The sequence below is a fragment of the Phyllostomus hastatus genome, unplaced genomic scaffold (genome assembly GCF_019186645.2).
Source record: "Phyllostomus hastatus isolate PE091 unplaced genomic scaffold, TTU_PhHast_1.1 phas_contig_29, whole genome shotgun sequence".
Taxonomy (NCBI): domain Eukaryota; kingdom Metazoa; phylum Chordata; class Mammalia; order Chiroptera; family Phyllostomidae; genus Phyllostomus; species Phyllostomus hastatus.
Window position 1 is genome coordinate 24,162,010 of NW_025333835.1, and position 17,886 is coordinate 24,179,895.

At 36.2% G+C, this 17,886-nt stretch overlaps 1 protein-coding gene across 1 annotated transcript; it reads right to left on the minus strand.

Annotated features, from left to right (window-relative positions):
- Positions 1–954: 954 nt before the first annotated feature.
- On the minus strand, positions 955–17,870 carry MZT1 (mitotic spindle organizing protein 1). Its single transcript, XM_045838963.1, has 3 exons — positions 17,717–17,870; positions 8,628–8,773; positions 955–3,153 (listed from the first exon to the last, which is right to left on the minus strand). Exons 1-3 carry the CDS (start codon positions 17,790–17,792, stop codon positions 3,130–3,132), a joined length of 246 nt encoding a protein of 81 aa, XP_045694919.1. The 5' UTR covers positions 17,793–17,870; the 3' UTR covers positions 955–3,129.
- Between the last annotated feature and the right edge of the window lie 16 nt (positions 17,871–17,886).

Here is a 17,886-nt window from a genome sequence, read left to right on the forward strand (position 1 = left end):
ATTAAAACAAAATGAGATACCACTTCACACCTATTAGGATAGCTATTATTTAAACAAAAACAGTTCCTTAAAAATTAGTTCTTTAAAACAATTAAATAGAGAGTTACAATATGATTCAGTGACTCCACTTCTGGGTATATACTGGAAAGAACTGAAAGCAAGAGCTTAAACAGATAATCACACACCAGTGTTGACAGCAGCATTATCCAACACAGCCAAAAGATAGAAACAATTCATATATTCATCATCAGATAAATGGATAAACATAATGCAGTAAATATATAAAATGGGATATTATTCAGCCTTCAAAACTAATGAAATTGATACATGATACAACATGGATGAAACTTGAAGACATCATGCTAAGTAAAATAGACACAAAAGGACAAATATTCCATGACTCCACTTATGTGAGATACCTGGAGTAGTCAAAATCATAGAGGCAGAAAAGTGTTGGGGCTGGGTGAAGGGGAGAATGGGGAGTTACCCCTTAATGGGTAGTATTTCTGTTTGGATGAAAAAGTTCTGGGTAGTAATGGTTGCACAATAATGTAAATGCTCTTAATGTCATTAAACTGTACAGCTTAAAATGTTAAATTTAATGTTGTATATTCTTTACAATAAGAATGTGGCTAATGTGAGGAATTTATAATTTCAGTTAATTTAAATAACTTTAAAAACTGATACTTGACCCTGGCCAGTATGGCTCAGTTGGTTGCAATGTTCTCATAAACCAAAAGGTCACGGGTTTGATTCCTTGTCAGGGCACATGGCTATGCTGCAGGTCAGTTCCTGGTTAGGGCACATGCAAGAGGCAACCAATGGATGTTTCTCTCCCTCCTTTCCCCTCTCTCTAACATGAATGGGCAAGTCCTTGGCTGAGGATAAAAATAAAATGTAAATTTTATAATATCCATTTTGTAAAGAAGCTCTCTTTAGAAATATAGACAAATATAATCTCACACATTTAATATGCCAACTTTGTTTTCAAGCCTGGGGCAATGTTAATATAGCTATCTCCTTTCATTATCAGGGGAAAAGTCTTCCATTTTATACCTCAAGCCTAATTTTACATTGTGTATCACATATCCTAGCTTTAAATACTCTTCAACCACATAGCTAGTAAGTACCTAAATATTTACAGAATACATACAGAAATACAAGTTGAATTCACAGAAGCATATATGAAATGAAAAGTAGATGCCAGTACCACCCAAATAATTTTATTTTTGTCACTGACAACATGCACAACACTGTGATTATATCATTACTTTGGTTTCTTTAAATATTACTTAAGTATGCATTAAAAATACGTTTATATTTAAGAAATGTAACATACTTAAAGAAGTCCTCTGTAAACAAAACTCAATATATTTTCCTGCTTTCATACATAAATAACCTACAGTCATAAATAAACTATGGACTCTAATAATCTAAAAGTATATACAAGTTTTGGAACTTGAGTGTTCTATGATTTCATAAATAAGAACATGCAGCATTTGCAGTATTTATCAGCAAATAAATGACTTATCATCCCAAGTTCTTATTGTCTCCCAATCAACTCTCCCAATAATAAACTTTCCAGGGCACTTGGTAAAGATGCTATCCATTTAAAAAGTTAAAATGGTCATCCTGGCCAGGTTGCTCAGCTGGTTAGAGCATCGTTGCAATATGCCAAGGTTGCAGGTTCGATTCCTGGTCAGGGAACATACAAGAAACAAGCAATGAATGCAAAAGTAAGTAGAACAACAAATCGATGTTTCTCTCTAAAAAAATCAATACAAAAGAAAAAGTCAAAATGGTTAAAAGACTAGATTTTTAACATAGTATAGAAGGTTACCATTTAATTATTACTAAGCTTTACTAAACCACTTTGGTTTTTCTGAAGAACAAAAATAATGCTATTAAAGAGTAAATGCTTATACTATAATTTAAATGGAAGCTAACAGAGTCTAAAATAAAAGCAGATTAATTTGTATTATTAGTCTTGGAAAAATATCATATTGAGATTCTGTTACAGAAACAGAATCAATGTTTTGAAGAAAATTTTAATTAGTTAAAACTTTTAGGATAAAAATAATGACACACAAAAATGATTTTAGAAAGACATTATGGACCATTTGATTATTTAGGTTTTGTTTAATGACTGGAAATCTTTATTCCTTCAGAAAATAACATATTTGTTGAATGACATTTCCTGTATAGTGATTAAATAACTACTAGCTATATACTGAGTTATTAGAGAACCATTCAAGATATATTAGGTAAGCACTCAAATTATTTTTACATGATAAAAATAAAAAGACTTTTGTATGTTGAAAATGTTTCATCAGGCATTATTTTTAGGCCATCATTTACAGAGTGTAAAACTAAGGGGAAAAAACATTCTCAATTAATATTCTCATCAAATGATTCAAATGACAAATAATACTAAGCTAAGTACTATCATTACTTTTAAAATCTACCTTTTTAAAAGTTTTATTTTTCAACCAATACAAAATTGATCTGGTTCACCCTATTAACTGCCAAACTTTACATTTAAAAACTAAGTATTCTTTATAGATTGTAACATTTTTTTTGTGGTCTTGGGGAAAAAAAAACAAACAAGATTCTGATATACATAATGAATCTAAATAAAAATTCACAAATGGTGGTTGAAATTCTATCAACTTTGAGCCCAATGCAACATAAAATCCAGTTATTTTGCATAAACAATTTAAAATTAAAGTTTATAATGGAAATGTCAGCAAGTCATAACTACTACATTACTACTAATGGGTTCCATTATACTTCAAACAGGCACAGCAGATGTGCACATCTGAGAGACAGACTGCTTAGAAAATTAAAGCTATCAGATCTATAAATAAGGAATACATAAATATCAACACTGTAATAATGCCAAAGCATTAGAGCCGTTTAAAAAAGTAAGATGTGACGTAAACACATCTGATAGTTCTCTCTGTAAGCCACTTTTCATTGATTTATAAAGCTACAGTTTTATAATTATTTTAAAAAGGGAAATGTTGTTATACTGCTGTATGCAGTAATTTCATTGCACATTCTTGACTACAATGTGATCTTCAAATCCTCTTGCAGTGCTTGACATCTTATTAGGATTTTTCCAGAAAGTCAGCTTGTCATATTTTCAGCAGCCTATAACAAGAAAGTAAGATTCATTACAATAAAACCACAGAAAAAGAGACACCATGAAAATAAATTTGTCAATACCACACTGTCACTAACAAATAAATCCTCCCTAGCATGTATAAAACAAGTTTTATCAGGGTAATGCAGTGGTTTTCACTTTTTAAAGTACATTCAAACTGTCTTTTAAACTGATAACTAAGCTGAAAGTAGGAAATTATTTAATCTTAAATAATATAGTTAATGTAACAATATAATACTACTTGAAAAATTAACCTTCTAAGGTCTCAGAAGACCTTATCCACAGTCTTAGTTTGTTTCTCCATGTTTCATTGTAGTATGAAAAGGGGATAAAATAGAAAAAGATCTTTCTGTTATTCTATAAGCTGGAGAAAAAAGAACAAAATAATAATGAACTCATAGCTAATCCTGCTTCACGTACAACCATTATACTTTCCATGATTAATCTGCAGAAATTCTCAGATACCAAATTATTCATCAATAAATGACTTGATATGCTTTCCTGAAAATAAGAATTTAAACAATTTCTTAATGCCAAAACTGAAAATGCTGATTTTAAATTAGTTTAACATCAGAACACATGGTAAACTTTTAATTCATTCACATTTCTACTTCTTAATTAAAACTTAAGTTTTATCTAAAATTCTGAAGTCTTTCATGAAAATCCCTTAAGATATCAGGAAAACTATAGATAACTCAATCTCAAACATTCTCAGTCAACACAACCTACCTTGTTTATATATATAGTTGGCTATTCTAAATTAGTCTTTTCCTCCTTTGGGTTTACCAAATACTCAAGAATTAAGACCTAGTTTTGAAAAAACAACAACGTCCTTGTTCAAGACCCTATATAGTTTCTTCTTTTTTAATTGTTTAATTTTTAATCAAATTTAAATTAAATTCACATTTAATATAAAATCATATAAGTTTCAAGTGTACATTTCTATGTACTGATACTAGATCTGTATGTTGCACTGTGTGCCCACCACCTAAAGTCAAACCATCCTCTATTAGCTTTAGCCACATACCCTTTAGGCACTCATTCTGTCATCTACCTAATCCCACTGTCAGTAACATTTACTTCAAAGACTTGAAATAATATATATAATTTTAGAATTTTTAAAATGGAAACACCTTAACTTTAATGCAGTTTAATTTGTCTTGCCCCAGTTGTCATGCTAATTTTAGAGGTTCTCCTCCAAGATACAGGTAATACATCAAATATGATGCATTGAAAATAAAACAAGTATTTTCACTTAAACTAAATAAGCCATCAACTTTGTATAGCATTCATGTTATATGAATGCAGAATTACTTTCTATTTAAAAGAACAGCAATGGCATCCTAGAGACCAATATAGTTACCAGATGGCCATTAAAGACTCCCCAGATTTGTAAGAATTTGCCCTGGGAAAAACCAGTGTTAGAAGTCTTTTCTTCTGCACTTCCCTTTCCTGTGCAAGTTTATTTCTTTCTCTGGAAGGATGGATGGGAAACATATGACTTAATCTCTTGTTTCTTTCTCAACTACAAATTCTACTGCTCCAAAATTCTCCTGCTGCAGACCTTCCTATACAGTAAGAGATACATCACTCACTCTAAGACTATTAGTGATAGCACAGGACAGCTACAAGAAAAAGAGCAAAGCTTAGTGTATAGGAATGCATCAATAACAATGTAATTCAGGTAGCATAAACTAGAAGCACAAACTAGAAGATACAGAGAAGTAGGTCTTGCTTAGAACTTCTGAAATTATAATATGTAAATAATTGTCTAACCCATAAATACTAGCACCAAGGAAACAACACAAAAATTCAGTGTTCATAAAAGAATCATTCATAAAAAATACGGTTTATTTTTAAAGAAATGCATCTAATCTACAGTTCTATTTATGCTGTGGGAGATACCCAAAGGTAATCTACCTATTGCTATTAGAAACTGATCTAATTGAGTGACACACAACTAGCTGTTACTATAAATGATTTAAATATTTATCAATATACAAGTCTGTGAAAGAGAAAGACAAAATGATTCTAATCACTAGAATTTCTAGGTAAAGATAGTAGAATGCAGCAGGAACAGTTTCTCCTTATCCTAGTTTTCATACCAAAAGAAATAAAAAATATGGCAAAATATTTCAGCAACAACAACCACACAAAAAACTTATGCTTATAACTTTTTACCAACTTATGCTTATAATTCTTTATCAAGTCTCAACCCCGATCCAATAGTATCAGTCAATAGAGAATAACTTAATCGAGAGGGAAGTAACCCAAGGAAGGTTATTCTATAATTCAACAAAATTGAGATAATAGTTTGATTTTTAAAGTAGCGTGATACTATCTAGGACAGTGTTCACTAAATATCACTGGTTATCTCCTATGTAATCTTGAATGACTTTTACTTGCTGGTTCAGTTCAGTGGATTTAGCGAGGGCCTGTGAAGTAAAGGGTCACAGGTTTGATTCCCAGTCAGGGCACATGCCTGGGTTGCGGGCCAGGTCCCCAGTAGGGGGTGTGCAAGTGGAAACCACACGTTGATGTTTCTCTCCCTCCTTTTCTCCTTCCCTTCCCCTCTCTCTAAAAAATAAAATAAATAAAATATTTTTAAAAATCTTGAATGACTTTTTGTCTTTGATTTTCTAATTTAAATATTTTTAAATTATAAGCATGTATTATTTTTTATAAAAATTACACAGATTTCAAAAATTGCTTTAAAGAAAACAAGAAAAGATTCTAACTAGCACTTCTTTGCTGGGAACTTTCAAGGATCTCCTCCACACCCAATTTTAACAAGATACTGGCATTCTGGTTTTAGATTATGGTAGAAATGTGTTTTAAAGGGTTCTGTGTGTGTGTGTATGTGACTGATCTTCCATTCAAATGGGCAATACTTTTTGACTTGTTCAACTCAAAATTATTGATTTTGCCTTCATATCAGATCATGATCCACTGAATGTGAAATAACCAGTATGCTCAGAACCAAAAAAGCTATGCTATTTAGGTAGTTCTGAACCCCCTACCCTAGTACCTGGGGTTTTATTTTGTCTAAGAAAATACTATACCAAATACTTCTGTCAGTCTCTCTTGCGCATTCTTTTTAGCCAGGTTATATTTGCCTTTGGTTCCTTTATAGTGATCAAACTGTATTACAATACAAAAATCTGTACCTGGAAGAAACCGAATTTCCATTCACAGTGGCAAAGATAAATAAGTTATAGTATATTTGCAAAGTGAAACATGATTATTACAGTAAAAATGCATTACAACTACACACAACATAAATGAACCTCACAAACATGTTAAATGAAAGAACCCAGTGAAAAAAGGATTGTGCTGTAAGATTCCATTTATATTGAGTTGAAAATTTTTACAGAATTAAACTGCAGTGTTTAGAGATCCATGTTTAGTTAATAAAGCTATTAAAGGAAGTGTCTACCATAAAAATCATGACAGTAGTTAACTGGAGGGGGAAGCAGGAAGAGAAAGTCAGCAATGGGGGGAATAAAGGGAACTTCTACGGTTCTGGCAATGAGAGTTGCATAGATATTCTCTTCATGACTTTTTTATGTTATTTTAATAATCAAAAAGTTTTAAAAGGCACAAAACCAACAACCCAAATCACTAAAACTTACTGGAGAATAACAATGTGAGATGGGTAAGCTACATGTTTTATATAGTTCTATTTCTTCAAAGAAAAGAAATAAGACTAAAGAAAAGCCACTTTGTCCTTAGAAGACTTAAACAAGGCTAACTGGAAGTTTCAGTATTCTTGCACGGTGAGTTAGTGCTATATAAACACGGAAACAATCTCGCCCGAGATTTTAAATCACAGTATGTGTAAGCAAGACAGGGAACACTTTTCTAGTTCCAAATTACAGCAATTAAAAGGTGCTAAATTTGAATTTGACAAAAGGTGGTCCTCGGGGCCCATGGTGGCAGTGCAATCCAATTGCCCTCAGCAGTTCCTTGGTCTCTGAGCCCCTCTGAGTCATTCTTCCCTTGTCCTCAAAAATAAACTCATGTTCACAGGCGGTTAGCTCTCATGGCCAATTTCTTGGCTGTGGAATGCCCGATGTCTGACAGTCTTCCTTCATTTTGTATGGTACAGGGTCTTTCGGTCTGACCTGGAAGTGTTTTGCGCTGGATGGCTGACTGCCTCTAGAAACCATACACCTACCCTCTTCACCAATAGGTTCCCCAAACACAGTCCTGTCCTCCTCTCCCCAGTGTGCTGCCTGGACAGGCTTAGAATTTTCCAAGGCAAGTGCTACTTCCTTTTTGCTTACCCTCCTCAATTTCTCATTCCTCTTACATTTTACTATAAGTAGCAAGAAGACAACAAGCTGCACATCCAAACTCTGGAAATTTCTTCAGCTAAATATCCCAGTTCATCACTTACAAGTTTTATTTTCCTTCCAAACAGTGGAATATAATTCAATCAGTGCTCCTTCATTGTACAGCAAGGATAGTCTTTCCTTCAGTGCCCATTTTATGTTCCTCACTTCCACTTGAGACTTCACCAAGAGTACTAAAGTCCTTATTTCTTGCAAGATTCTATTTGTAATGATATATGTATTCTCTAAGATGACTGAAGCTTCCTCTATAGCTCTCCTCTCTCTGAGCCCTCACCAGAATCACCTCTTATGCCCATATTTCTACAAATCATCTCAAGATAATCTAGGCTTTTTCTATCAAGTGCACTAAAACCTCCCAATCTCTACTCATTATCCAATTCCAAAGCCACTTCCACATTTGTAGGTATTTCTTAAAGCAGCACTCCACTTCCCAGCAGTAAATCTGTATTAGATTTCTAAGGCTGTCATAACAAAGTACCACAAACTGGGTAATTTAAAACAACAGAAATTATCCTCTCACAGTTCTAGAGGCAGAGGGCCACTGACTCTCTGAAGGCTCTAACAAAGGTTCCTTCCTTCCTTCTTGTGCCTGCCGATAGTCCTTGGCCTTCTCTGGTTAATAGATGTCATCACTCTGGTCTCTACCTCTGTCATTACATGACAGTCTCCCCTCCTGTGTATGTGCCTTCAATTGGTTCTTTGTGTATCTGTGTCTAAATGCCACTTGTCTTATAAGGACATCAAGCATTAATGCATTAATATCTCATCTTAATTTGATTATACCTGCAGATACATTATTTCCAAGTAAGATCATATTCACAGGACCTGGAACTGAGCATATGTTATTTCAGGCAGAAATAATTTACCCACAACACAGGGAAAATTCTAAACACAGCTGGAGAAAACAACTAGGAAAAAAAACACAATCTATGATAATAACAACTTTGTGATTGGAACATATGCTAAGATAACGGTCTTCAGAATTTCTTCTGATGGTAATAAAAGTTACTTTAATCATGTTTAAGATCTTTCATATAACTTCATCATCAATTATTTTCTAAACAAAACCATCTATATTTAGAATGAACTAACAACTGAATCTTTACCTTTAGTGCTTCAGTAGCCTTTCGAAGTTCCTTTATAACTGACGATAAAGCTTCTGGATTAATTCCTTGTTCACAAAGCCGTACACAAATAGACAGAGTCTCCATGTCTAAGCCAGTATTTAAAATTCTTGAAATCTCGAGCAGAACTGAAAAAAGGATAGAAAAAAATGTTAAAAAAATCTTACATTTTATTTATATTTTAAAAGATTGATTGATTTATAGAGAGGAAGGGAAAGAGAAAGACACGGAGACCATCAATGTGTGGTTTCCTCTTGAGTGCCCCTTCCTGGGGACCTGGCCGGCAACCCAGGCATGTGTGCCCTGACTGGGAATCGAACAAGTGACCCTTCGGATCACAGGCCAGAGCTCAGTCCACTGAGTCACACTAGCCAGGGCCAAAATCTTACATTTTAAAATATGCACAATGCTTTTGTTTTTAATTCATATAATACTGCAAACACCAAAGAAACAGCAAAGCATCCTCACACTTGGAAATAGGCATGTAATACTGTCTTTCCCTTACTTAGCTCTAGAAGCTTCAAAATAAACTTACAACTTCCCTTCACACAACTGCTTTACGTAACTTAGTTCTTATTCTACCACTCTCTTAATTATGTATCATAATCAGGATTATTCTGAACATTCCTCTTTTTATATTCTTTTAGAATGTAATTTAGTCACATAACATATTTTATGGAAACACCATACATTACTCAATCCCTCTATTTTAAGAGTGAGGTTGCTCTCATGTGGTCCACATTAAAATAATACTGCAATATGCATCAGTACATACTAACTTAATTTTATTAGGATAAATTCCCAGAGGTGAAACTACTCAGTCAGTAATATACATTTTTAAGGCTTTAAAAATATTGAGAAACTTTTACAAATTGACAGTGTTCATGTTTGTTGAATCTAAGAATAAAAATTAAAATATATTTTTTAACTTCATTTTTATAGTACTTCATTTTATTAGTTTCTAAAATTATCTTTCATATGATAAACACTATCACAGAGTAAATATATTGGTCACATTAAACTTTGTTTTTAGAACTTTGTAAGTCAATGGTTGATGTGTTATCTATTGTTTTCCTCTATTATTTCCCCTTAGCATTATGCCTAGAAAGTTATTCCCCATGCAATGGATAATTACTCACCAGTACTCTCTTCTAGCACTTGAAAATTTATTTCCCTTCCCTCATCCATAAATACTTAAATATGTAACTCCCTGGAATTTGGTTGGAAAATGGAATCTCTAACTTTTCCTTCCAGAAATAAGTCAGTTGCCCAATACTATTCATTGAACAATCTATCCTTTTACCACTGTTAGGATGCTACCTTTATCACAAAGTAAACTGCCATACACTTATGGATTAGTTGCATGTGTCTCTTGTCAGCATCACAATTTTAATTAACCTTACATTGCATGAAGTGGGTTAAAGAAAACTTTGTTACCTTTTATTATCATAAGCCCTTTCATTCCCTCTGTGAACTTAAAAATATTGATCAATTCCAAAACCAAATTCTATTTGAGTTGATTTGAATTGCATGAAAACTATTATTTTGGTTCAAATGGACAAGTTAATGATATTAAATCATCTATTAATTTAAATCCTTATAGTATTCATGATGTTCATGAAATGGGCCTTTCCCAATTTTTCTTACATCACAATCATTTCATCTGTAGTTCATTTAAGTGCTCTAAGAAATATATCTTCCATGCCTGTGCTTAACTTTTGAACACATGGAGTTCAGTTCTAATGTCTTTGTCAGGTCATCTTAACATATGAGGCAATTTTGAGCATGTTTCAACTGAGAAAATTTTTCTCATCATGGTTGTAGTTTCCTCCTTTGCATACCTAATAATTTTTTATTGGTTGCCAGACATTGTGAATTTTACCTTATTTGCTGCTGGATAATTTTCTATTTCTATACATATACTTGAGCTTTGTAATGAGGTGCAGTTATCTGGAAATAGTTTGATCCTTTTGGGTCTTTTAAGATTTATCAGTCAGGACCAGGGCCTAATTTATAATAAATATAGGGCTAATTATTCCGCATTGTTGAGGGAATACTCTCCTGAGTTCTTTACCCAAAGTCTCATAAATTATGAAGTTTCCCATTCTGGTTGGTAGATACAGACACTATACTCAGTCCTGTGTTAGCATGGTATACTGCTCTATTACTTTTGGATGGTTCTTTCCTCCAGTTTTTGGGGTACTTTCCTCACACATGTGCTATCCAACACTCTGCTGAATACCTGCGGGAAACCTGTGGACTCCAGAATGCTCTCTAGGTGCAGTTTTCCTCTGAGGCACTCTCCTGCAAGCTTTCTGCCTGCTATGGTCTCCCTGGACTCTCTAAGCTCCTTCCGCTCAATTCCAGGTGTCCACTGAGTTCCATCTGGATTCTTCCCCAAAGCCACTACATTGTGGTCTGGAAACTCTCAGAGAGCAGCAAGCTGGGGCAACTATTTGGCTCACTTCATGTCTCCTGTCTCTCAGACATCACTGTCCTTTGCTGCCTGATATCCAGTGAAATGAATACCTTTATTCTACACATTTTGCCTGGGTTTTGTTGGTTGTTTCAGGTAGAGGGTTAAATCAGTCCGTTATTCCATCTTGGCTGAAACCTAACTGCCCCTTCAGATTTTCATTTCTTCAGTGTTGATATTTCAACATACTAATACTTTGCTCTTCAGTTGAATTCATGCTACTTGCTGAATTTATTTCAATAACTATTTTTAGATTTCTAATTCCCTACCATAATCACTTATTTTCATAAATGCTTATTTATAACCAGTCATTTTCTGACCATTGTTTGTTTTATGTTTAAGGTTATATTCTCTTCAGAAGCCATTTTTGAGATTTGTTTCTTCAGGTATAAGCAAGTAGCGAAAAGAGTGGTTGAGTGTGCTCTCCAGAGCCAGACTACGGCGGGGGGGGTTGAAATTTCACTTTCACTACTTAGTAGGCAAGGTAACCTCTCTGCACCTGTTTCAACATTCTGTAAAATGGAGATAATCATAATACTTATAGGATTATTGTAAGGATTAAAGGATACATTAGAATGGTGTTTGGCACATGGTAGTGCTCAATATTTTTTCTTCATGTTAGTTGTTACATTTATGATTTTCTTCCACCTTAGGTACTTTGTGATTTTTGGCTGAAAGCTAATCTTCCACAGATTTTCTTAGATGTTTGGATTGGTGATGTGTTCTTGAGCGGTTAGTATCACTAGCCTCAACCCTCATCATCAGGCTTTGTGGAAGCATCCTGGCTCCAGACACACAAGACACATGAATGGTGTTTCTCAATCCCTAGCCATGGCAGATGGCATCTTTCTGGCCCCCAGCTACACTCAGACAGGGGAGCACGCTTTGTCAGGTTTCACTCCCAGTCCCCTGCTGTATTCCCATCTGCTCCTTTCTGTGGGGGTAGAGGTGGACTTCCCTCTTTCTAATCAATGAAGACTTCTTTCCTGGCTTTATACATGGCTATACTGATAACTGTATTTTAACATTATTTCCTTTCATTTTTATAGGCTTAGAACAGCAAGTTTCAAGCAGTGCTCAATTGTCATCAATTCTGACAGTGAATCATTAATTTATTTTTTAGTTTTGATTGTTTCCATAAATGGATTCTATTTCATTCCTACATATTTTAAGTGACTAGTGCTGATTTTCTAGAAAATTATTTTATTTTTATTTTGTAGTCAGCCACCTTAACAAATTCTACTGAAGCTTCTAACAGTTCTTCAGGTGATTCTCTTTTGTTTTATAGTCAGATAATCATTTCACCTACAAATAATTGTTTTGTGTCCTTTCCAATTGTCTCTTTTCTAATCCTGCGCTATATGCTAAACCTTTCATATCAATGTTTCCAAGAAAGCAGTGAAAGAAGGTACCTCCAATTTTATTTAGAATGCATTTAACATTACTGTTAAGAATGATGTCAGTTTCATATAGCTATCCTTTATCATGTTATAAATGTACTCTTTTCTTTTGCTAAGACTTTAAAATCAGGAAAACATGTTGGTAGCATCTTATCAATACCTTTTCATCAACCACTCAAATGACAAACTGTATTAACAGATGAAGAACACTGAGCTTGGGAAATCCCTACTTTTACAGTAAGCAGTTAGCAAGCCTGCTCTTTATTTGGAGGTAGATGTTACCTCATCCCTCAGTGCTACTTCCTACAAACAATCCTGAAAAACAGCCGGAAGAGAGAGCAATCAGGGCTTTGTATTCTTGGCATACAGAGCAAGAATGTATAGGTATGCTCAGGGCTCTAGAAGAGTGCATCTCCCAATAGTGACACTACAAAACTCTTGAGGCTAGGCTAAAAGATGCAATATAGCTTCCTCTTTGCTCTCTGTTGAGACACTCCCCCTTGAAACCCAGCCTCCAAATGTAAGAAAACCCAGTGTTATAGCCCAATAGTGCGTGCTGAGAGCCCAGCTAACAGTCTGCATCAAGCAGCAGTCAAGCGAATGAGGCAGCTTTGAGATGACTCCAGACTCAGCACTAACCGCAATGCACAGACACCCTCAGTGCAACCACTTAGATGAACCTGGTTAACAGCCAGAACTATGAGAATGAATTTTTGTTGTTTTATGCTGTAAGTGTGGGGTGGTTTATTATGCAGCAACAGATAACAGTATATATTCTCATCATATTCCAACTCTCTGACATCATCATCACCATCATCATGACAAATTCTCCTGTCCAGTTTTCTTCATGGTAGACACTTTTATATACTTATTCCTGACTTCATGTCTTTATGTTCTTCTCTTCCCTCCATATAATTTCACCTCAGTACCTATATTTCTTTCTTTAACCTTTCTTTTACAATTCACATTGATCTTTACTTCCTAACTTCACAAACTGTAGTAAGTATTTCTGTGGTATCCCCTGTGTAACTGGTACCTACATGTATTTTATGCCTACTGTGCTACTGCTGAAAATGTAGCTGTGAACAAGACAGATACGGTGCCAGTTCGCATGGACATTACAGTCTAAGAGAAGAAAGAGACGTTAAAATAACTGATTTCAGTTATGAGAAGGAAAATAACATACTTCCAAAACAAATTACAGTATCTTACCCAGTTGTGAAGGACATTTGTTTAGGACTTTGTCTGTCTGAGGAAGTGACAATTAAGCTTAAACTTCAAAAGTGAATAGAAATTAATTTGATTAATGCAGAGGCAAGAGGAAGGGCAAGGACTAGAGGCCTCACAAACAAACAAACAGAAAACCCAGCTTATGCTGGGGAGATTTTGGTAAATTAAAATGATGTGAAAGGCTCACGTGAATACAATGTAATCAAAAGAGATGAATAGCTGTAAAATATGAGAGGCAGGCATGAAAATCTACTAAAGCCCAATCGAAGATTTGAGAACTTTAGGATGCTATTAGAAGTTATAACACGAGAGTGTGACAAAATCAGATTTTCAATTTTAAAAGACTTTTGCTGCATAATATTGAGTGAACCTGGAAAAAAAGATAGAACACTTATGGAGAAAGAGTCCAACTAAGTTACTGAAATTTTGGTGAAAGACTGGTGGATGGAATGGACAGCAGAGATTAGGACAAGTGGTCAAATCTGAGATGAGTGAAGAATTGAAAGGGCTTAGTGAGGAATCTGAGGTAGGGAAGGTGACAGAAAGCCAAACTGACTCTTAGGTTCCTTTCTCATAAGAACAACTAGATGGATGGTGGTAGCACACATGGACTATATATACACTTGCTTCTATGACAATGCCTTAATACACTGTGAACTCTCTTAACTCTGTTTTTTCTAACTAACTGCCTGGTATATAAAGTACTATTACACAGAAGCCTCTAGTAAGAAAGAAGTGCATTTTTATCATAATTGTCAAAAACATAATTACTAGGAGTAAGAAATGAGACCATTAGGAAAATTCTGGAATATAAGATAAAAAGAATTAAAGTATAAAACTATCAATATAGAGCAGGTGTCAAACTCATTTTCACGGGGTGGGGGGGGGGGGCGGCCAGCCACATCAGCCTCCCAGTTGCCTTCAAAGGGCCGAATGTAATTTCAACTCCTTACCAGTTAAGGAGTAGTTACATTTATACAGCCCTAAAATTATTTCAGCCCTTTGAAAGCAATCACAAGGCTGATGTGGCCTCCAGTGAAAGTGAGTTTGACACCCCTGATATAGAGTATCTAAAATTTCAAAACACTGAAAAGCAAAAGAGACAACTAAGTACAGAGAAGGAGACAGTAGTTGACAGAAATTGACATTTTAAAGAGGTAATGTAGGAAGAGAACACTGAGGATCTAAGAGTGAGCATAGATGGATCTTATACAATAGACCTTATACTAAATCAGGGCTAGGATCAATCAGGTTCCTTTCAAAGAGAACTGTGCAGATCAATAACAAAGGCCACTGCTTTTTCCCATCTGAAGTGCCTTTATCAAAATCTTTTTCATTTGCCCTGATTGCTGTGGCTTGGTTGGGTGTCATCCTGCAAAGCAAAAGGTTGACGACTGGATTCCTGGTCAGGACACATGCCTGTGTTGCAGGTCCAGTCCCCAATTGGGGGGTGTGACACCCCAAGAAGCAACCGATGGATGTTTCTCTCTTGTATCCACGTTTCTTTCTTGCATCAATGTATCATGCCCTCTTTTTATCCCCCTTCACCTCTCTCTAAAATAAATAAAATCTTTTAAAAAATCTTTTCATTTCACAAAATTATAAATATTTACAGGTGAGTTCTACAATCCTTGCAAATCACTAACATACTGGAATATTAGATCACTGTTGGTTTACTAATACTGATGGGAGGTAGGTAGTAAGAGAACAAGGAGAAATACTACATCTTGAAGGAGGATAGTCAGACTCAAAAAGTTTTGGACAGTTTGGCTCTTATGTATAGATTTTAATAAAAGTAAAATCCCACATTACCAAAATTTCAAATAATAATGATGTCTGAGTAAGTCAGCCCAGCGTCTTGGGCAAAGTAAAGTTTTATTTCTAAAAATGAGATTGGCAGGAAGTGAGATTATAAAATGACAGCAGTCAGGGCTTTTCCAGTTCACTGTATGGCCCATTATTTAAGGTACAAATGTCACTATGCTTTCCTTTGTGTCTCAATCATTACAGACAGCATGGAAAATACTTCATTGTATTTCAATGACTGCAATAATTCAATTTCACACTTTTTGGAATTGTCTTGGACCCAATTATGGCACAATAGCAAGGATTTTATGTTAAGTGTAGAACTCTAATAGACAAGACAGTATCTGTCACATTTTAACAAATGTTGACCCACTGCCAACCAGGAGACTTTCTTCTTACCTTCTGGTTTTGTGAACAAACCATATGAAGAGGAATAGTGTTCTATTACCACCCCTTCTCTCCTCCAATTTTTAAAAATTGTTTATTCTTGTTTTTTTTCCCATTACCATTTATCCCCCTTATACCCTCTTCCACCTCCACCCCAACTCCCCCAATTTTTTCTTTTTTTTAAAAAAACTGGTCTTGCCCTGGCTGGCTAGCTCAGTTGGTTAGAGCACTGTGCCGATATGCCAAGGGTGTGGGTTTGATCCCTGGTCAGGGCACATACAAGACAACTAGTGAATGTATAAATAAGTAGAAAAACAAAATTGATATTTCTCTCTCAAGAAGGATAGGGCACTAGAAGGATGGATGTTAAGAACAAAATTCTTTTCAGAAAAACACAGAGGCAGATACTTGGTAAATAAAAAATTAGATACAAAGGCTCTAATAATACTATATGCAATTATTTGAAAAGGAAACCAGCAGCTGGTGCAGAGAAAGCCAGAAGTCTTATCAAATCCCATAAGCAGCTATCTTATGAAGTAGTGACTACAGCGGAGGCAGAGATAGGGCAGGAAGGCTCACATGGCCTAGTACGAATTCCATGGGGTTATATTTTCAGAGATAGAGGCTGATGACTGTATCCCTTGGAAAATGCTAAAAGCAATGTTTAACATCCATCGAACACTCACACACGTGGAGTCGAATAAAATGAAGACAAAGACACTTCCAAGTGGGATGACATCTTCTATTACACAGAAATAAATCAGGAAACTTATCACTATAAGTCAATATAGCAATAAATAAAGACAACATGATTATAGTAATAGATGCCAAATTTGATGAAATTCAGCAAATATTACTAATTTTTTTAAAAAACGGAAATAGAAAAAACCAAGAAAGTAACAATATAGTATCTTTTAATGATCATCTTCGATGTGCCTTTTTACCTGGTTATCTTATATATTCACGTTATAACCCCAGGAAGTAACCTCATTTTGCAGAAGAAAAAAAAAAGACAGCCCAAAGACGTTTAAGTAGCTTGTCCAAGCTCCCCATCCGAGGAATAAAGGGGTGGAGCCGGCACTGGAGGACAGACAGGGGATAACTCCAACACGCGTTTCCGTCTTCTACTACCTGTGCAGGCTCTAACCCGCGTGCCTCCGGGCGCGAAGACAAGAGAATACACCCAGAGCCCGTAGACACTGGTGTCACCCGATCCAAAACGAAACTGGGGCAATTCTGATGAAGCGGCGCCTCGTTCATTCACCGAATGTTTTAAAAGCACCTACCCGAGTGCCAAGGACACGCAAGTAGCAGTGATCAAACACTCACGTCCACTGTCTGCACCGGGCTTACAGTCTTGAGGCCTGTACAGTCTAGCTCCCCGCTCTGGACTAAAGGAATGGGCGCCTCGCACCGGAAGTCCACTCCAGGGGGACCCGAAGAAGGCTGGGGGAGCACGAGGACTGGCGCGAGGAAGGGGTGTGGCGCGCGCGGAGGGAACGCAGGACGTGTGCGGGCGGGTGGCTGGCGCACAGGGTCCGACGAGGTGGGACCGGAACGCCTAGCGCGCGACAAACTACTCAGAAGCGAAGAGACAATTCTCCAAAAATGGAGCCATCAGCCCTGCGGCCCTGGCAGGGCCCTTGGGAGGATCTTCAAAGACGCCGTACGGGGCGGGAAGTGCATCTGAAGTCTTCCTGGACTCACGTCCGCCTCAGGTCCTCGGCTTTGGGAAGCGGAATCGAGGTCAAGGAGCAGCAACGGGCACTCACCGTCCATGGTCTCCCTCACCGCATTGAGATTCGCCGTCGCCGCCGCCGCCGAGGCCCCAGCGCCGCTACTTGCCATGGCTGAGGCCGACGAAGGCGGGAGCTGCAGGGGCTGACCCGGAACTGGAGCGCCTTCCTTTCTCCTAGGCAATCACACCGCGCGTCCCCGCTCA

Coding starts and splice junctions, on each gene's coding strand:
- MZT1 (XM_045838963.1), bottom strand. CDS start 17,792: ATGGCAAGTAGCGGCGCTGGGGCCTCGGCGGCGGCGGCGACGGCGAAT. Junction 8,774..17,716: donor GGTGAGGGAGACCATGGACG/GTGAGTGCCCGT, acceptor TCCTTTTTTCAG/TTCTGCTCGAGATTTCAAGA. Junction 3,154..8,627: donor AGGCTACTGAAGCACTAAAG/GTAAAGATTCAG, acceptor TTCTTGTTATAG/GCTGCTGAAAATATGACAAG.